The sequence below is a fragment of the Mus musculus genome, chromosome 9 (assembly GCF_000001635.26).
Source record: "Mus musculus strain C57BL/6J chromosome 9, GRCm38.p6 C57BL/6J".
Lineage (NCBI taxonomy): Eukaryota > Metazoa > Chordata > Mammalia > Rodentia > Muridae > Mus > Mus musculus.
The window spans coordinates 104,871,609-104,890,690 of NC_000075.6; the positions used below are offsets into that span (position 1 = coordinate 104,871,609).

General features: G+C 44.2%; 1 protein-coding gene across 3 annotated transcripts in view; it reads left to right on the plus strand.

The window, feature by feature from the left end:
- The window catches only part of Cpne4 (copine IV), a 467,844-nt gene that overhangs the window by 304,908 nt on the left and 143,854 nt on the right, over positions 1-19,082 (plus strand). For all 3 annotated transcript variants that reach the window (NM_001357439.2, NM_028719.3, NM_001378996.1), the window contains exon 3: positions 1,071-1,250. In NM_001357439.2, the coding sequence (NP_001344368.1) occupies positions 1,071-1,250 (180 nt within the window). The remainder of the gene's footprint in view (positions 1-1,070; positions 1,251-19,082) is intronic.

The window sequence follows — 19,082 nt, forward strand, 5'->3', positions numbered from 1 at the left end:
AGTGGAGGGTCTGAGTTTAGTTCCCATTGCCTACATCAGAGAAATCATAATTACTCCAGCTCCAGGGGACATCACACTGCCTTCTAGACTCTGCCAGCCGCCACTCCCATGTAAACATACACATGTGCACAAAGATATACTTGTACACATAATTAAAGTAATAATTTTTTAAAAAATCTTTAAAACAATCCAAACAGTAACAAAGCATGCGATAGGGAGGGGACAAAGAAGGATGAGGGTTCATATCACCAAGGCCTAGCACATGTTCTCTGGGTAGAGGGGAAGAGTCTTTGGCAGCATCTGTATGTGTAGAGGCAGCTTGACTCTCTCTGTTCTCAGACTCCCTCATCTCATGTCCAGTCCGCCCTCTGGTGCTCCCCTTCCAGATGAGAGCCCAGGAAATTCAATGTGTAGATTCAGCCTCCTCGTGGAACAGCACAGCATGTTTCAGCCCTGGACCTGGGAGAAGGGGACAAACAGAGGCAGAAAGAATTACAGCTCATGGAATGTTGGAACAGTGTGTCCATTCTTCTAATTGACATTTTGTAGATGAGAAAACCGAGGGTCACCAATTGTGGTGAACCAGTGAATGTCTACCTAATGAAGAACATACTTGAGAACAAAGGCAGCTGACCTCTGCTCTAATGGCCCTCCTCTCTGTTGTCCTGGGAATCACGAGTTGGAAATCCCCATTAGAGTAGACTTGGCTGAAAGGAGACAGCTAGCCTACCATTTCCTATGGCTGTGCCCAGCAGACATCACTAATTGATCACAGATGTCTTTCCTACTGAGCCCAGATATTTCTTCAGACTCTCCTGCACTAAAGATGATCTCATCTTGTTCTGTTACCTAATCCATATAACATGATTAAAAACTCCAAATACAGAACCTCTGACTGTTTGTGATGTCTGGTAAAATTGTCTGCACCAAAGCTTAGCTCATTCTCTGGAGTGGCTTGTAGAGTTTCAGTTTGCTAGCCCTAACTCTTGGGAGGGTATTTATAGATTAATTTGCTTGAAGGTTAGTACTAAAAGTTCTAATCCCTGTGGGTTTCTTTTTTCTCCTTTCAGGTGGACAGGACGGAGGTGATTCGTACCTGCATAAACCCAGTGTACTCAAAGCTGTTTACAGTGGACTTTTATTTTGAAGAGGTCCAACGTCTCCGGTTTGAAGTTCATGACATCAGCAGCAACCACAATGGACTGAAGGAAGCTGACTTCCTTGGTGGCATGGAGTGCACACTTGGCCAGGTAGACAGAAGATGTCTTTTGTCTCCTCCACTTCAGGCCTTCCTCCCCTCTTCTGATCCTTGCTCTCTTTTCCTTTAGTGGTCATTTTCTTTAAACTACAGCATCTTCCAACATTTCCTAGGTACTGTTATATCAGTTATATGCACAAGAGATCATGCAAGTATATGCAGTTGCTTCTTTTGTAGAGTTAATAAACTCTCATCCTGAATGTCCTCATTGTGTCGGTCATGTATACAACAAATGCAGATCTAGCACTTACTACATCCGCTATCCCTGTGTCTGTTAGAGCCACACCACCCTGTCCCATGACAAATTTGCCATCTCCTAAATGATCTGGAAGATTCCCACACATAGACTGTTCCTCATTCAAATTTATGCAAAGTCTCCGGAGACAAAAGTTAAAATGACCCAAGATTAAATAGATACTGTAATTTAACCCCTAATGGGAATGTGACATGGATTAAGTTCTGGATAAGGGATAAAAAAGATCCAGAGTGCTTAAGTGACCTACCAGTGGTTCTCAACCTGTGGATCTTGACCCCCACAAGTATTGAATATCTGATATTTACATTATAATACATAACAGTAGCAAAACTACAGTTATGAAGTAGAAATAAGAAAATTTTATGGTTGGGGGTCATCACAGCATGAGGAACTGTACGAAAGGGTCTTAGCATTAGGAAGGGTAAGACCCACTGGTGCTAACAGCTCACCCTTGTAAGTGTCAGAGTCAGTGCTGGCCACAAAGCCCATCATTTTACTTCCACTGGCCTTTCCTGTCTATCCCCTCTCAATCCCCTTTTGCTGTACCCAGAGTGCAGTGGAGCATTTGTAAGAAATAAGTCAATGGTTTAGACTCAGTTCAATCTCAAAATGCTGAGAGCTGGCTTTTTATTGGTCTGAGAGGTTAGTGTCCTCAAACCCTGGGGCTAGGGACCTGAGAGGACATGAGAATGAGCCAGTTGTGCAGAGTCTGAGAATCCGGTCTTTATGTTTTGGGTTGGTGAGAAGGGAAAGAGAGATCTGGCATCTCCAAGCCCAGAAGCTGTTTTTCTGGATCAAGTGTTCCTTCTGAAAGTGCAGAGTGAAATATAATTCAGGTTTTCTGTTTTTGCAACATCAGAGCCCAGTGTATATGAATATTCAGTTGGTGAATGCTTTCAAGAATTCTATGGTAGCCGGTTTCTTGAAGCCTTGGGCCTGTTTAATGTCGCTGGTTTGGGGGTACAGGTTTCCTTTAGAAGAGAGGGATCAAAGTACAAAACCTGTTCTGAGCCTCCAAAATAATTGAGCTGTGTGGAAAATGAAAGTGCGGTCCAAGTGCTCAAGCGCATCACTGTGTGTCAGGTTCTGGGCCCCTACCCTAGTGTGTGGGCCTTCAGGAAATGGGCCAAACTTTGTGGGAAACCAAAAATAAAAAAATGTGGTTCAGGGAAAGCAGAGGAAGGAGGGGGACTCTCCAGGAAGAAAGCTGTGTGGACAAGTCTAAAGGTCAGGTGAGTGTGCCAGGGGTGTGGCTTAGGAGAGCTTGGTGTCAGTGAGCCAGGCCAGATGCCTACTTCCTGTAAACCACTAAAGATTGAACTTCAAAGCTCTTTGCAGCCCGGGCCTCCTACTAAGGCTATGGGGTACATTGTTATTTGTAGATTTGCAGGGTTTTGTCACAAAGAGGGACTCCAAATTATAGAAGCCTAATGTTCCAGCAAACCTACATTCCCTTCCTGCCTCAGGAAGAGAAAACTCTGAGGAAAAGTCAGCCTAGAAGGCAAGCCTCTGTGTTCCCATGTGGGTGCTTGCCCTCCTGCAAGCCACTTGCTGGAAGACATTTCTCCCGGTGGAAAAGAGAGGTGACTCAGAATGCCCCTGTTAGCCTTTTCCAGGAAATACAGTGCTTGACTTCATAGGAACACACTATATTCCCTTAAAGAAAGCCAAAGGCCAGATGCAGAAATTCTCCCAAGGAGAGGCAGAGAGAAAAATAAAGGACAATTAATAGAATCAGCCTGAAGAATTCTCAAAAGACTTAATGATAGAGAATTTTAGAATTTTGCTGAGACAGCCACCTTTTCGGTACAAATGAAATGAATGACTTATGGATTTTGTGTGTAACTTTGTTTAAGGTTTTTAAAACAAGTGGTCAGCTGTAAAAATTATATGTATGGGAACCTTTAGATGAACTCAGCGGGTTGAATTTATGTGCAGTAACACACACACACACACACACACGTACACACATGCACACATGCATACATGCACTGGTATGTTTATGTGTGTGTTAATATAATAACTGAAGAAGAATTCATGAATTTGAGAGTGAGTAAGGAGATAGCAGAAGAGTTAGTTGTAGGAGGGGTAGAAATGATACAAAACAATGTTTAAAAAAAAGATGGTTAAAAAAATGATATCATTATATACTTCAGTGAGCCTTTCCAAGATTCTGCCTCAGACTCTGGGCTTCTTTTATATAGATATAAGTTGTATTTATCACAGGAAATAAATATAGATCTATGTAGAAGTCACAGGATAAATGTCTTTTTCATTCAATTTTTTAAAAAATAATTTTGCCTGTGAAATAACCCTGAACTTTAGTTCCTTACAAGGTTCATATTTCCAAACACCAGCAGGTCTGCAACCCTGGTTTGCACTAGCTATTGCACTAGAGGTCAACAATATAAAAGCAATTGAAGACAGCATCCCTGTCTTCAAGCTGGTCAAATCTAGTTTAGTTGTAGTTGGGGAAGCAAAGGGCTGAGCAGGAAAATTACAACTATTACAAGGAATTACAGAATATAAGCCTGGTCACTGGGAGGCGTTAGGTGTGTGTGTGGATGGTGGTAGTCTGGGGTAAGGGTTTCCAAGGACAGTGGCATTTACACTGAAATAAGGAGAAGAAATCACATTTCCCCACTGATGGCAGGACAACATACAGGCCTCTAGATTTAAGAATGAGCTGGCCATTATGGTAAAGAGCTTGTTTGCTTGATTTTGTCAAGACACGAGCTCCGAAATCAGAGGAGAAAAGAGTCGAGACACCAGAATGGCATGAAGAAGCAACTCCATGGAAGAAAAACAGTCCTCAAGGATGTATGGTCAAGCCAGCCGCCATAGTGCATAATTGGAGCTGAGTTCTATTAGGAACATTCTGGAAGCCAGTGCATAGAAACGTCAGTTTGCGCCCTAGGGATGAGGAAATTGGCTTTTTCACACTCTGGCTGAATCTGTTCTGAGCAGTCATTGGTGGAGGGCTGCTCCAAGGCTGGGGATGTCAAACTCCCAGCATTCTTAGTTGGCTGCCTGGGTAGCAAAGGAGGCTTTAAGACTGGTGGAAGCTTAGGCAAAGAAGTGTTCAGTGGCTGATGGTCAGAAGTTAGTAACTTGGAGTCACTTCGTGGGCCTGGCGATAGAAACAGAAGCTCATATGCGAGTTCTTCGGTTCTTATTACGGCTTGCCATGCCTTGATCATCTGGGGATCATTATTTTTGCCATGGGGCCCTGTAGAGAATAGCTCCGTCTCTAACTCAGGAGGGAATCCTGACTAAGCTCGGCTGCACTTCTCACCCCTCCGCCTGCCAGAGTTGTGGCTTAGGGCTATGCCTGTGGCCAGCACTAACTAGTAAAGCATGAGGGTGTTATCTGAAAGCTCCTAGCCTAGAGACACAAAGACTGTTTTTCTCTTTGCCTGGGATTCCTGGGAGATTGTGGTAGTCTTGCAGCATGGCTTGGGGTATGTGTAGCCCTCAGGGCACCTCAAGCTAAAAATCACTATGGAGGCACAGGGTTGACATGCAGCCCCCACCCCCACCCCCCACCCCAAGCCAACTCCAGGTGACATGTTGGCCTCTGTTGATGACAATCACCTCATTATTGGCCATGAGATTAGTAGAATTTGCTTTCCTGACACATATGTATTCAGCATCACTTGGCTTCAGGCAATCAAAGCATCCTTTGATGATGATGATGGTGGTGGTGGTGGTGATGATGATGATGGTGATCTCCTTACCACCAGCCACTGAACTTTGTCTGATTCTAGGGTGGTTGGTTTAGGGGAGGCAATGTAACATTCATGCATTTACTTAGTCATTCAGTAAGCATTTACCAGGTTCCCTGGACATGTCAAATACTATGCTTGGTGCTAGAGATACAAACACAAAGCAGACAGAGACTCTGTCCCTGAGAAGCTCTGTAATTACCTAGGTGACACCAACCTGTAGATAAATGACCAAAGTACCCATGGTTAAATGCTACAATCGAAATGTGTTCCAGGAGTTGTAGAACAAAGACTTGTCTGTCCAGAGGAAATCAAAGAGAACTCACAGGAACGATGACTCTGAACCTGAAACATGAACTCAAGAGCAGTTCACCAGCACAGGAAATAAAGGGACTTTCCAAACCAAATGAGCAGAACACACAAAGACACAGTCACATGGGGCGTTGGGGTGATGGCAGAGAGACCTGAAGAGACTGGGTGTACTGGCTAGTTTTGTGTCAACTTGACACAGCTAGAATTATCACAGAGAAAGGAGCTTCAGTTGAGGAAATGCCTCCATGAGATCCAGCTGTAAGGCATTTTCTCAATTGGTGATCAAGGGGGAAAGGCCACTTGTGGGTGGGACCATCTCTGGGCTGGTAGTCTTGGTTCTATAAGAGAGCAGGCTGAGCAAGCCAGGAGAAGCAAGCCAGTAAGGAACATCCCTCCATGGCTTCTGCATCAGTTCCTGCTTTCTGACCTGCTTGAGTTCCAGTCCTTTGGTGATGAACAGCAACATGGAAGTGTAAGCCAAATAAATACTTTCCTCCCCAATTTGCTTCTTGGTCATGATGTTTGTGCAGGAATAGAAACCCTGACTAAGACACTGGGTAATCAGTCAGATGAGGATGGGAAGAGGATACTGAGGCAACACCTGCGAGGAAGAGTTGGGCCATGCAGCCTTAAATGCTTAGACCTGATGCACTGAGTCCTTGGTAACCAGGGGAAAGACGAGATTGGATGCAAGTGTTAGAAAGAGCACTTCAGTATGCTCATGAAGGCTGCATGGGAACAGAGGGATGTGGAGGCAAGGATAGCACTTAGGAGACCCATGTCATCAAAGGCGTGAGGGGGAACCACAGTGAAGGAGACCCAGAGGAGGAGACCCAGGGGAGAGTCTTTGGTCAGCAAGTTTGGAAGAGTAGGGAGGGGGATGACTGCAAGGTAACTAAGAGGATCACTTCCACGCTCCCTGAGGAGAATCATACAAGGAAGGGGTGGGGCGTCCTGTGTGATACTGACCTAACTAAGCTCAGGACTTTGTGCAGAAAACAGGGGGCTTGCCAGTGGCTGCTGCCCACATGAGTCTGGAGTAAAATGATACGGTGTTAGCAGATACTCCTGACAGTGACAGTGAGTAGCACCAAAGTGGTCAGCGAGCCCGGAATGATGCAGGTTTTCATTTGTGGAAGGCGATCTGTTGAGCTTACCATGTTTGAATGAAGCAAAGGATTGTTTAAAGTTCTCTGGAGATGAAGGCCACCCTACTTCATTGTCTTTCAGAGAAGGGAATGAACTTGACGTCTTCACATTGTCAACAAAAGAAAAGAAAAAAAAAAAGAAAAGGGAAAGAAGAAATGATATACTTAAATTTAAAAAATAATAAAAAAGTCTATTTTTTGAAAAAAAAAAAAGCCTTTCTTTGTTGAGTGTCCTCCGGTGCATTTTCCCTGAGTGCTGGGGGTGGGGAGGTGGGGAAGGGGCACGCCAAGGGCCTTTACAGCTTACAAGTTGAAACACTGAAGGAGAGCGTTCTTTCTCTTCCCCTCAAAATATCTGCTCTCTCAAGTATGAGCAAGCAAAACAGAAAAACCACTACCACGTTCCCTCTTGACATCTGTGGTGGTAAAAGGAGGTGTTTTTTGTCATGTATAGCTGAGGCAGGCAAAGAATGGCTAGATGTCAGCTGGGAGGATGACACAGCCGGTGTGTCCCAGGTGGCTCCTTAAGGCTTGAGTATAAGCGCTGTGCGCTGTACTGTTTAATGGATCCTCAATGGCCTCAAGCATTCTCTCTCAGTGCTCCCAGGTTCTCTGTCCAAAGACAAACTCTTCCCACTCTCAAAGCCCCATTTCTTCATCTACCAATAGAGAGAGCCGTATTGCTGAGCCTTGGCAATATTGTGAGGGTTGGTCTGGAGGGATAGCTCAGTTCATGCAAGCATAACAGGATAACCTGAGTGAGATCCTCTCTGAACCATTGGAGGAGAGGAGCCTGAGTGCGGGACATGAACTTGTAATTTTAGCACTGGGAAATGGAGGCTCAGGAGCCAACCAGTCTAGCCCAGCTGGTGAGCTTCAGGCCAGCGGGAGACCCTTTCTCATAAAACAAAGTGGACAGCTGCCTGAGAAAATGGCATTCAAGGTTGTCCTCTGGCCTCCATATCCATATGCATGTGCACATGTGGAACTCTCAGGTACACATGTCTATATATACACCTGCACACACAAATATTCACCTATGAACATACATGCTCACATATGATTACCCACACAATCAGTGAGTCAATACATAAAAAATGCTGAGCTGAGACCCTGATATAAAGAAAGCACTTGGATTGTTGTTGAAGATGTCTGAGTGCCGTTATTCATGTGGTGAGGATCTAGGGAAAGATGGGAAGGGTCAGCCTCGTCAAGGGAAAGGAAGAGTTATAAAGAACAAGTTCCCATGACCTGGGCAGCCACCAATACTGAAAGTATAATTTCAGTTTGTTAGTGATCTCATTTCATCCAGGGATTCAAGGTACACATTGGCTCATGTGAATGCTTGCCCTAGCATCAGTTCTTTTAGGATAATTTGTGTGTGGTGGGGGGAGGATGGTTTTAAAACAGAATGTTGAAGCCTGAAAAGTTGGCACACTCCTTTAATTCCAGCAATAACTAGAGACAGACGACTCTCTCTGAGTTCGAGACCAGCCTGGTTTAAAAGAGTGAGTTCTGCAACAGCCAGGAATACACAGAAAAATCCTGACTGGAAAAAACCAAAACCTAAACCAAACCAAACCAAACCAAATAAACAAACAAACAAACAAAACAAACAAATAAAAACAGAATGTTGCAATAATCTGGGTAGTTATTCCAACCCTTAACCCTTATCTTACTAGAACTAAAGCCCACAGGAAACAAATGAAGTGAATTCACCAGAACTACACAGGAAATCACATGTGCAGCCTGTTCCCTACCCCATTCCCCAAAGCCCTAGGCTTCCACAGGTGCTTGGGGGGATTTGAGTTTGAGATGTGCCTACTCTGCCATGAACAGCCGGACTTTTGCTTTACAGAAAGAAAAGCTGCAGCCCTCAGCAGGCTAGGAACTGGCAGACTGTGCAGTTGGGTTCAAGCACAGCAAGTGACTGACTGCACAGAGCCAAAAAAAAAAAAAGTGCCCAATGAGGCCATGGAAGGTTCATGTCCTCAGAGAGGCAGAGCTGTACATTCTCAGCAGATGGGAGAGGGGGGTGAGTCACAAGGACACAGAGTGATCAGAAAGCTGTGCTTTCCTTCTGGGTTCCTAGGAACTCGGAGAGCATCCTACCCCAAACTAGACGCACAGCTAAGCCATCTTGTGCTACACCCTACCAAGGGTTCACCAGAAAAGACAGGATACCTCACCACCTACAAGAGTGAGCTGCCCCTTGCCCTGGCAATTTCATGTCCCTTCTTCTTCTGTTGTTTATTCACTCATTCACCCATTTCTAGATGTCCACCTCTCTTCACACACCAAAGGCAATGAATGATCCTAAGGAACAAAGATGACTTCCTCAAGCTGCAGGGTTAGGGAGTTACTATCCCTTACCACCTCAGGACCCAGAATTGAGAGACACTGGCCGCTACTGTTACTGACATTAAACAGTTCAGAGAAATGAGAGCAAGAGGACAGGAACATTGTTGAGAGCCACACCGACCTTTATGGTTCTTTCCATTTATTCTAGTAGCTAGTTCATCACTAAATAGTATACATTAGAAAGCAGTATTAGTGCAAAGCCAAGTTGGAGTTGACTTTGGTAGTGTTTGGTGGACCCTTTTCTCTTTCAGTTAAATTTGTTTTATGGTTTATACAGAAGGAATATAGATGACCTGTAAACATTTTTTTTGTACAAACATGACATTAGTTATCCTCCCTCAGAAAGGACATTTGCTTTAAGAATATGATATAGGGACTGGAGAGTTGACTCAGCAAGTAGGAACACTTGCTACTCTCAGAGAGGGCCTGAGTTCATTTCTTAGTACCCATGTTGGGCAGCTCACAACCTCTTGTAACTCCATTTTCAGGGGATCCAAGATCCTGTTCAGTACACACATAATTAAAAACAAAATAAATCTTAAAATCAAAAGACCTCAGCATGGCTCTCTGAAAAATGTTGGAGTGACTGCCAATGTCTTAAAGGCAGAATCGTACAAAGTCAGCACCCAGGGGCATCCCCACCTGGCCAGTATTCCTTCTGTGTTCAGTCATATTGAACATAAACATTGCCTAAGTTCTTAGAGGCATTTTCTCTTTTCTATGGGTCAGCAACATTTACATTAAGTCCCCCTTCTTTATTGCCATGTGGCTGCCCCTCAGTGTATTTTATTCTCCAGAATTTATATCTGTCTGTTAAAACTGAGAACTCCGTCTGTGAGCCATCTAGGGGTGCTGGTCTTGGTGGCACAGGGTTCTTTGGCTCCTGTTTGTAACAGAAGGATAGCACACTATGTGCCACATGCATGCCTGGTGCCTATGGAGGTCTAAAAAGGGCATCAGATCCCCTGGAACTGGAGTTACAAATGGTTGTGAAACACCATGTGGGTGCTAGGAATCAAACCTCAGGCCTGTGCTGGAATGTCCAGGGCTTCTGATCACTGGCCCATCTCTCCAGACCCTGATCCCAAAACTTATAAAAATGTACATTGATTGGCCTATCCTAGAGTGTCTGATCTCAAGGATCTCGTGGGAGACCCATGGTCAGAATTTCCAGGTTCCCTACTGACACCCCTTCTGCTGCACCAGAGACTACCTACACTCTGAGAAGCCTGTACCTGCTAGCGAGTCAGACTCTATCAATAGCTTTAGTGATAAAATAAACCAATGATGTAAGAAATTATCTAGAGAAAATAAGGACCCAGAAGCAAGAGCTTATCATGAAGTTAACATTTGTACAACAGAGTCTGTACATGGCTCATGGGTTATATTTTTGATGTGCATGCATATGTGTGTGTGTGTGTGTGTGTGTGTGTGTGTGTGTGTGTGTGTGTGTGTGTGTGCATTCAGGTGAATGTTGTAGGCGATCAGTGCTTGTGTATGTATGTGCTTGTAGAGATCAGAGAACAATCTCAGATATCATTCCTAGGGCACCATATACCTTGCTATTTGAGATAACATTTCTTACTTGTCTGGAACTCATCAAGTAGGCCCAGCTGACTGGCCAATGAGTGAACCCCAAGGATCCACCCTTGTCTCCTTTTCCTGGTGATGGGATTACAAATACACACTGGCTTTTTTTCTTTCCCACCCCTCCTCTTCTTCCATTTGTCATGTGTGCATACATGCCTTTGCATGTGTGGGGGTGCATATGTGTGTGTGGAGGAGCATGAGCATCCATCTGCATGCAGAGGCTCAGAGATTTGTGTTAGAAGGCATCCTTAGTTGCTCTTCCATGCTACACACTGAGTCAGGGTCTATCGTTCAAATATGAAACTCACCCACATGGCTAGTTCCCCTAGCCAGCTTGCTCATGAAATCCCCTGTCTCTGTCTTCTGAAATTGTAATTTCAGGGTGTGGTCCCACATTCTGCCTTGCCACTGGGGTGTAGGAATGCCACTTGGGCAGGTGAAATGGGAGGCCTTAGATTGCATTTTCCCTACACCGACATCGGGTTCTGGGTTTATGGGAAGGGCCAATGCACCACTCAGGATGGGATAGCATAGCCTTGGGTGGGGACCTCAGCCTGAGTGAGAAATGACATAGGCTGAGGCAGAATCTGGGGTTCCCTGACTCCCAGGTGTCCAGTCACTGCTGGAAACAACATGGAGTTGGGAATGGAGGGGGGGCCACAGGCCTGTGAGGAGCCTAGGACCAGGAGTTTCCAAACTCCCGAATATCCAGATGCAGCTAGAAGTCAGGGGGAGTTGGGAATGGAGTAGGCCCATGGGCTAAGAGCCTGGGGCTGGAGGAAGGGGAACACCAGCTTGCTCAGTGGTAGAGAGTCCAGAAATACAGAAGGACCTTCTGCAGTTCAGTAGACAAAGGCTTTCACCATTCTCCCCATGGCTGGTCTTGATGAGAAAGACAGTCCTTGGTTTCAAACTGTTTATTGACTGTTCATCATGGAAAATGAGTGCATGCCACTTCCTCAGGGTGGACCAGAGGTTGAATACCTTTTGGAGGAAGGACTGTCTGGAAAGGGAAGCTTATTAACTAAGCCCTCAGGGCCAATCTAGATACCTCATTAGCATGGAGAACGTTGTTGTGATCTACTTGACCATTGGTCAGGTCCCTATGTGAGGGGTGCCAGGTCAAGGATCTGGTAGGGAACAGAGAAACTCCTACTGTCCTCAGATGGGTGCTGTGCCAGGGTTTCTGAACCTACTCAACCTTACCAAGTTTCCTGGCATGATCCACTGCCCCACAACAGTATCATGCCCACCCCGTGTTCACTTGGGTTTCATATGGTCTAAACTCTGGTCCACATACTTGTCTTGCAAGCTCTTTAACCACAAGACATCTCAGCTTGATGGAGATATTGGCTGCCACTGCGTATTTCTGCTATCCATTAAATATAGTCAAATGGACCTATTATCCAGACAATGGGTTTTCTTCCTGACGGAGATGGATGTCCAGATGATATCAGCTCAATGGCCCTTGAAAAGACCGATAGATCTCAAGTTGTCACAATCTATGGGAATTTGATCTAGGGTCAAAGTGTCTCCATTTGTGGACGCCAAAAGTGGCATCTGAACTCACTGTCATGCCTAGAGCAAGATTCTAAGTCATTTTGTTCAATAATATCTACTTCTTTTGTGCATTAAAAATGATGCCTGGGGAAGTTAAATTTACATATTACAGCAAGCAACTCATTTCCCCTTTGTTTCTCAGAGACAAAGCTTTCCCTAATTCTGCAGAAACACTACAGTGGCACCTGCATGAGTGAGTGATGTCATAGGTAAGCATCATTCCTTCAGTTCCCCTGATGCTGTGGAAGCCTGGCAAACAGTACTGCTCTCTAGTGTTGATGCTCTGCTCACATAGGATTCGGGGTACTTGTGGGGATTCAAGCCCCAACCTCTCCAAGGACAATAAAATCCTTTCTTTCCTTTTTTTCTTTGTTAGCTTTTTCAAGCTAGTAACCTTAAATTCAAACTCTAGGAAAGTCCCCGCTTCCTCTGGAAGTCTTCCCTTAGAGCTTTGCACCTCCTTTAGAGGGTCTGCAATTGGAGTCATGCACTGTACATCAGGTGGCTGCCACCCAGGCCCTATATGGTTTTTGCCAAGCTGTTTAACATCTCTGTGACATGTGGGTCATGGACTTCATCTATCTGTTTTGGAAGGTTGGGGTCAACTCCTTTCTGAGTTCCTTCCCATCCAGAGTCAGTGGCTGTCAATCATTTCTTGCCTTTCACCTCGGAAACAAAGCATTTTTTTTCTGTACTCATTCATTTAAAAAGTGGTCTCCCAAGTCCCCGCCACACAGCCCACATGCACCCCTACAGCGCATCTGTGACTCAGTGGTTCCATGATGCTAAGTACTAGATGACATTGAGTAACAGACAGATGGCATTGCTCTACCCTAGCACTCTGCTTCCCTAGAGAAAGCAATCCTGTGCCCATTCCATTTCAAAGATACTATTAAAAAGATACATGCAGTGGCAATTTAAATGGGATTATGTTTACGGGCCCTATTTCATATCTATTCAGCTATTTAATACCCGTCTTAGCCTTATTTGATGCAGAGGAGGAGGCTAAGACAGCTGGGACTGAAAGACAGTTTGCAAGAACTTCCACCTCAGTGCCGAAAAACAGCTCCAGGTATTTGTCCTGGCCTTAACCCTTTAAGCCAGGCTGGTACAAAGCACTCAGCACCCAGACTAGCTTACCCAGGCAAGGAACCACTTAGTGCCTACACCTGAGTCCACCTCAGCTTCTGCTTTTTCATTCCTAACCAGCTTTCCTTAGACTCTCGAGTCCATGTAGCTCAGAACTGGCTATCCATGCAGCCTGGCCCTGTCTCTGGGATGTAGCACACATGTCCCACCACCTGCCACTCATCTTTCCTCTGTATGTGCTGTCTTGATGCCCTTCTCAGATGTCAGCATCCTGAGTCCCAGATAAGAATACACTGCCCTTGTCCCAGTGTGGAGCCGGAAGCCACTGTATCACCATGAACAGCCTTGTCAATAGGCCAGATCACTGGTTTGCTAAACCTCAGTAAACAAAGCTCTTTAATAAATAATGTTTCCTCTCAAACCATTCTCATAAAAAAAAAACCAGTTTTCTGAACTACAAATTTTAACCTTATAAAGTTTGCTTCAATTATGTTAAAACGTGAATATTTCTGACTTCTTCAAATTATGAATGAAATTTAGGTAGTGTTGATGATGCGCCTTTCAGAATACCTAACAAGTCATAAGAATATTAAACAGTGTCTCATATTTTCTTTCAAAAAGGGAGAAAAATATGGTGGTGGTCAGTAAGCTTCCAGTTTGCTCAAAGGACAAAGGCTAGGGAGGATATGTATCTAGGTGCTAATGATGGTGGCTTCAGGGTTGTGAGACTATAGCTAGTGTGTAATGTCTCAGCTGTGTTTCTCTATACTTCTTACAATGAATATATAGTGCAATTATGATTAAAAAAAAGTACAACAAAGGATCTCAGGAGTTCATGAGTTGTGTGTGCCACACAACATAAGGGCTGGAGTTTGGGTCCCAGGCATATACATAAAATCCAGGTTAATTGGTGTCTCTCTATAATCTCAGCTCTAGGGACAAAACTCTGAAGCTCGGTGGCCAGGCAGACCAGACTAACAGTGAGCTCCAGGTTCAGTGAGGCCCTGTCTCAGAACAACAACAGTGGAGAGCAAACCAGGATTGTAAAATACCACAGTGGTCAAGTAGGACTATCATCACTTTTATTTATTTAACAGAAGAACTTGTAGTCTCTGGTTGGCTCGAGGGTACAGTTCATGTCTTACTTATTGTTTTATTGCCCTGAGAGACACCATGATGAAGGTAACTTAGAAAAGGAAGCATTTAATTGAAGACTTGATTATGGTTTAAGAAGGTCAGTCTGTAATTATCTTGGTGATAAGCAGACAGGCATGGTACTGAAACAGTACATGAGAGCTTTACATCGTGATACACTGGTTTCAGGAAGAGAGAGAAACAGAAACAGAGACAGAGAGAGGCAGAGACACACAAGACACACACAGAGAGACAGAGAGACAGAGGCAGAGACAGGGAGAGAGACAGGCAGGCAGACAGATGATAGACAAACACAGACATGTACCTGTATACACAGAGAGAGAGAGAGACAAAGAGACAGAGAGAGGCAGAAACAGAGAGAGACAGAGACTGAGAGACAGAGAGACAGAGAGAGACAGAGATACACCAAGACATACAGAGAGAGACAGATGGAGAGATGGGGAGGGGGGGCAAGCAGACAGATGATAGACAGACACAGACATACACCTCTACACACACACACACACAACCATATACCACACATATTCACGCAAAAAAAAAAACAAACAGTGAGTATTAGTAAAAACATCCTGAACATCCATAAATAAGCAAAAGAGGATGGGACATACATTATAAAGATTCTTAACCTCCCCACCTCCCACATATATAAATGTCCATGTAGATGCAAATACACATGCAAGAACTACAGAGAGAGAGAGAGAGAGAGAGAGAGAGAGAGAGAGAGAGAGAGAGACTCTTAAACCATTGATAAATGTTTACAATATATGCAGATGTTCAGCCCAGGATGTCAGTAGAAAAGTCTCTGGAGTGCATTATTTGTAAGATTTTTGAGAAGTCGTCCTAAGATGCTTTTGAGAAAACCTTGGTCCCCAACACTCTGCCCATGGGAAGCAGAAATGACCCAGCTAATCTGATTCTGAGCTTTTGTAATATTACTTTTGGTTACCGAAGAGACCTAGGAAGGCCCAGGACACTAATAACAAATAGCTTAAGAAACCAGCATTGCCTCTGCAAAGGGGTTGTGAGATTCTCCCAGAGCTGATACAAGCTGAATTTGAGAAACATAATATTTGTATTTTGAATTAATCTAATAAAGTTTAGAGGAAGAAAAGTTACCTGCTTGGTTTACAAAGTCACTCCCAAGAGTCTTAGATTTAGATCCCAGGACAAAATGAGGCCAGGTATGAATTAATTAGCCTTGCTTCACATGGAACGTGGGCCTCTGGGGCTTCTCTGTGCACCAGTACAGGTCGTCCAAGGTGCACACTCCTGAGTCCCAGCTCCCAAAGGCCCAGAGTAAGCTGACTCCAGCCCTGTCTCCTACTTCCTTAGCATCTGCCCACACGGAGGCTCAGGGCAAGACTCTTGACCTCACTAGTCAGAGAAATGAAGGAGCAGAAATCCTGCCAACCCCTCTCCCCTCTGTTGAAATTCAAAGCAAGAATTCTGCTGTTACAATTAATTTGCTGACAGGGCCCTAGTGGAATCAGACATCTGAGAACTGAGGAGACAAAGCTCTCTTCCCGCTGAGGAGTGTGCCCTCTTCTGAACACTTCTGTGGAAGGGGACTGTACACTCTCATGAGAGAGACATATAATGAGACTGTACCCTGTGGTTCCATTTGCCTAGGCCATATTAACTTAAACACATCATGTTGTTTTAATTAATCACATTTTTCTTTCATTTTTAAAATGCCCCACTTTGAACAACATAATTTTGTGGCTACTTCATAGTAATAAATCGCTTTTGTAGCTGACCAGTTCAGAGAGCTGATCTTAGGTCTGGCTGGCACTTATGACCCTGGTGCTCTTGATGGTATCATAGTTATCATTGCTACCATCACAGTTGCCATCATCATCATCGTCATCATCATTGTCATCACTAGTACCATCATCACCGTCAACACTATCACCACCATTAGTCATCATAACCATCACATCATCCCCACTACCACAGCCATTACCATCACCATCAGTGCTGTCACCAACATCAATAATTACCACTATCATCACCATCACTATCATCCCCCACCATAACTATAATGCTATCTTAATCATTATTATCACCATCACTACCAGCAGCAGCAGCAGCAGCATAATGATCACTACCATCATTGCTACCTGTCCAACCATCATCATCATCATCATCATCATCATCATCAACAACAACAACAACAACAACAGCAACAGCAACAGCAACAACTACAACAACACCCAGGCAAGAACAGAAGCCTGCAAACTGGCACAGCAAAACTTACATGAGACATCTGGATTCATGGAATTCCAAGATGCTCTTCTCATATTCCTAATCTATATTACATCTGCCCTGTTTCATATCCTTAATAAGAAAACTATTAAAACAGTTTTAAAATCCTCACTGGGTTTCTCTAAGTGTTAGATAAAAAGAAGAGAAGGAGGAGGATGAGGAAGAGGAGGAGGAGGAGGAGGAAGAGGAGGAGGAGGAGGAGGAGGAGAAGGGAGAAAATAAAGACCGATTTCCACTAAACCTTATTCTATCATGAAGTATTGTGTCAAATGAGAGCACCATTATCTCTAATTGATAGATTAGAGACAAGAGTCAGCAACCTTGGAAGCTCAACTCCTTCACCCAAGATCACACTGGAGTGTAGCTCCAATTCAAAATTAAGATGAGTTGATTTCAACATGGACTCTGTATTCCATCACATCCCTCAAATCAAATGGAATGCGATTTTATTTTTAATGTTATTTACTGTAATTTATGTGTATGGCATGTGTTCTGTCTGTAGGCATATGTGTGCACTCTGTGCATGCCTATTAAATTCCCTGGAACTGGAGTTACAGGCAGTTATGAGTCTCCATGTGGGTGCTGGGAATCGAACCCCAGTCCACTGAGGAGCAACAAGTGTTTTTAGCTGCTGAGCCATTCTCTCCAGCCCCACCCTTTGTAAACTTAACCCAAAATGTGCTGTTCTTCCTGAATGCTGCCACTGTGAAAGTAGTCAGGAATGCCTAGCATGGGACACTTTATTCCACAAGGTGGTAGATTAATCGAGGAGTATTTCTGATAAATATTCACAGATGGAGTGCCAGAGAGCTCTTTATGCTAAGAAAAGGCTTTTTTTTTTCAGACACAGGAGTCAGAGGATTTAAGCAACTTGGAGTATGTTTGCCATGTTCAGTCGTGGATATGTTTTGTCCACATATTTATTCATCTCTTATTGAATAATAAGTTTACTAAATGCTAACAGTAAACACAGCTAGTGATCCACCCAGAAACTTTGCACCAACTTACACACATCCCTCTACTACATCTTAAGTAATAGCTCCAACATCTCCTTTCTGAATGAGTCTCTCTTTGAAGCTTTTATCATCACATGAATGAGAAGACAGACCTTGTCATGAATTAAATGCCAACTCCCCCACATAGACCCTTCCCCAGCCATAGATGATCATGGAGAAGACAGAAGGCTGAATGTCATCCCCCCACTCCACCATGGACCTGGAGGTTAGTTCCACACTAGTGGGTTTGTCCAAGGGTTGGGGGTAAAGTACATTATGATGATATTGCTAAGGGCTCAGCCTAGATGGCTGGCTCACTCTTAGCCCTGCCTTCTTTCCCTTTCTTATAATCCATGTCTGTTCTTTCTTTTCCATTCATTATTTATGCTTTGGAGATTTCCAGGCCAGGACACTTCCTCAAATATCCAACAATATAGGTAACAACTCCAAGGATAACTCACAGACATCTCAGAGTCAATATCCCCAATCCAAGCTCACTGTCTTCTATCACCCATCCTTCCTCTAGTGGGGTCCATGCAGTGAATGGTACCTCTATCTTCCCAGATGCCGGAGAAAGGAAACCTGGAAGCCCTCCATCACCTCCCACTCCCCAGCCCACCTATAATCTGATCATGAGACCCTAATCAATCTTCAATTGATTGAGGTGTCTTCAATGCCTCACACACATCCTTTCTACCTCTGGACCCCAGTCTAAGTCAATAAATAGAGGACTGTAATTATCTCTAAGTAGGGACTGACTGGATGGGATAGAAGGCAAGAAATCATTTTCAAAGCACCTGTTGTCTGGTTGTGGAATCTTGTAAATGCTCATTATGCATTTGAGAAATATGTGTGATAGATAATATTATCATGAGTTCACAGATTAGGAAACTGGGGTACAGCTGATGAAGCTTCTTAAGGCCCCACACCTGGGCTTGCATCTACAGCTTCCTTGCAGTTCTTGGCGTAGAAGGTATAGTGGAAGGCCCAACAGTCTAATGAACATGGATGCTATAACTCGATTGTCTAGATTCAGATCCCAGATTCCCTTACTGGCTGTGAAAGTCTCAGTAAGTCAGCTTTCTGTCATGGGCTAAATGATAGCCTTCACAACTTTTGCCCATGTCCTGTGAGCATGACTCCAACTAGCAAAAGCCTTTATCGTTTGAAGTGAATGATCTCAAGATGAAGAGACCCTGAGTGAGCCAGACGAGTCCCATATCCATTAACACGGGTCTTTGTGAGAGAAGAGGAGAGGGCCATCTAAAGAAAAAGAAGAGTAAATCAGTTCTCAGGGAAAAAAGCAGAGGAACAGAGATGCCACCAGAAGCTGGAGGGACAAGATTCAGAGTGGCCCAAGATCCTCTG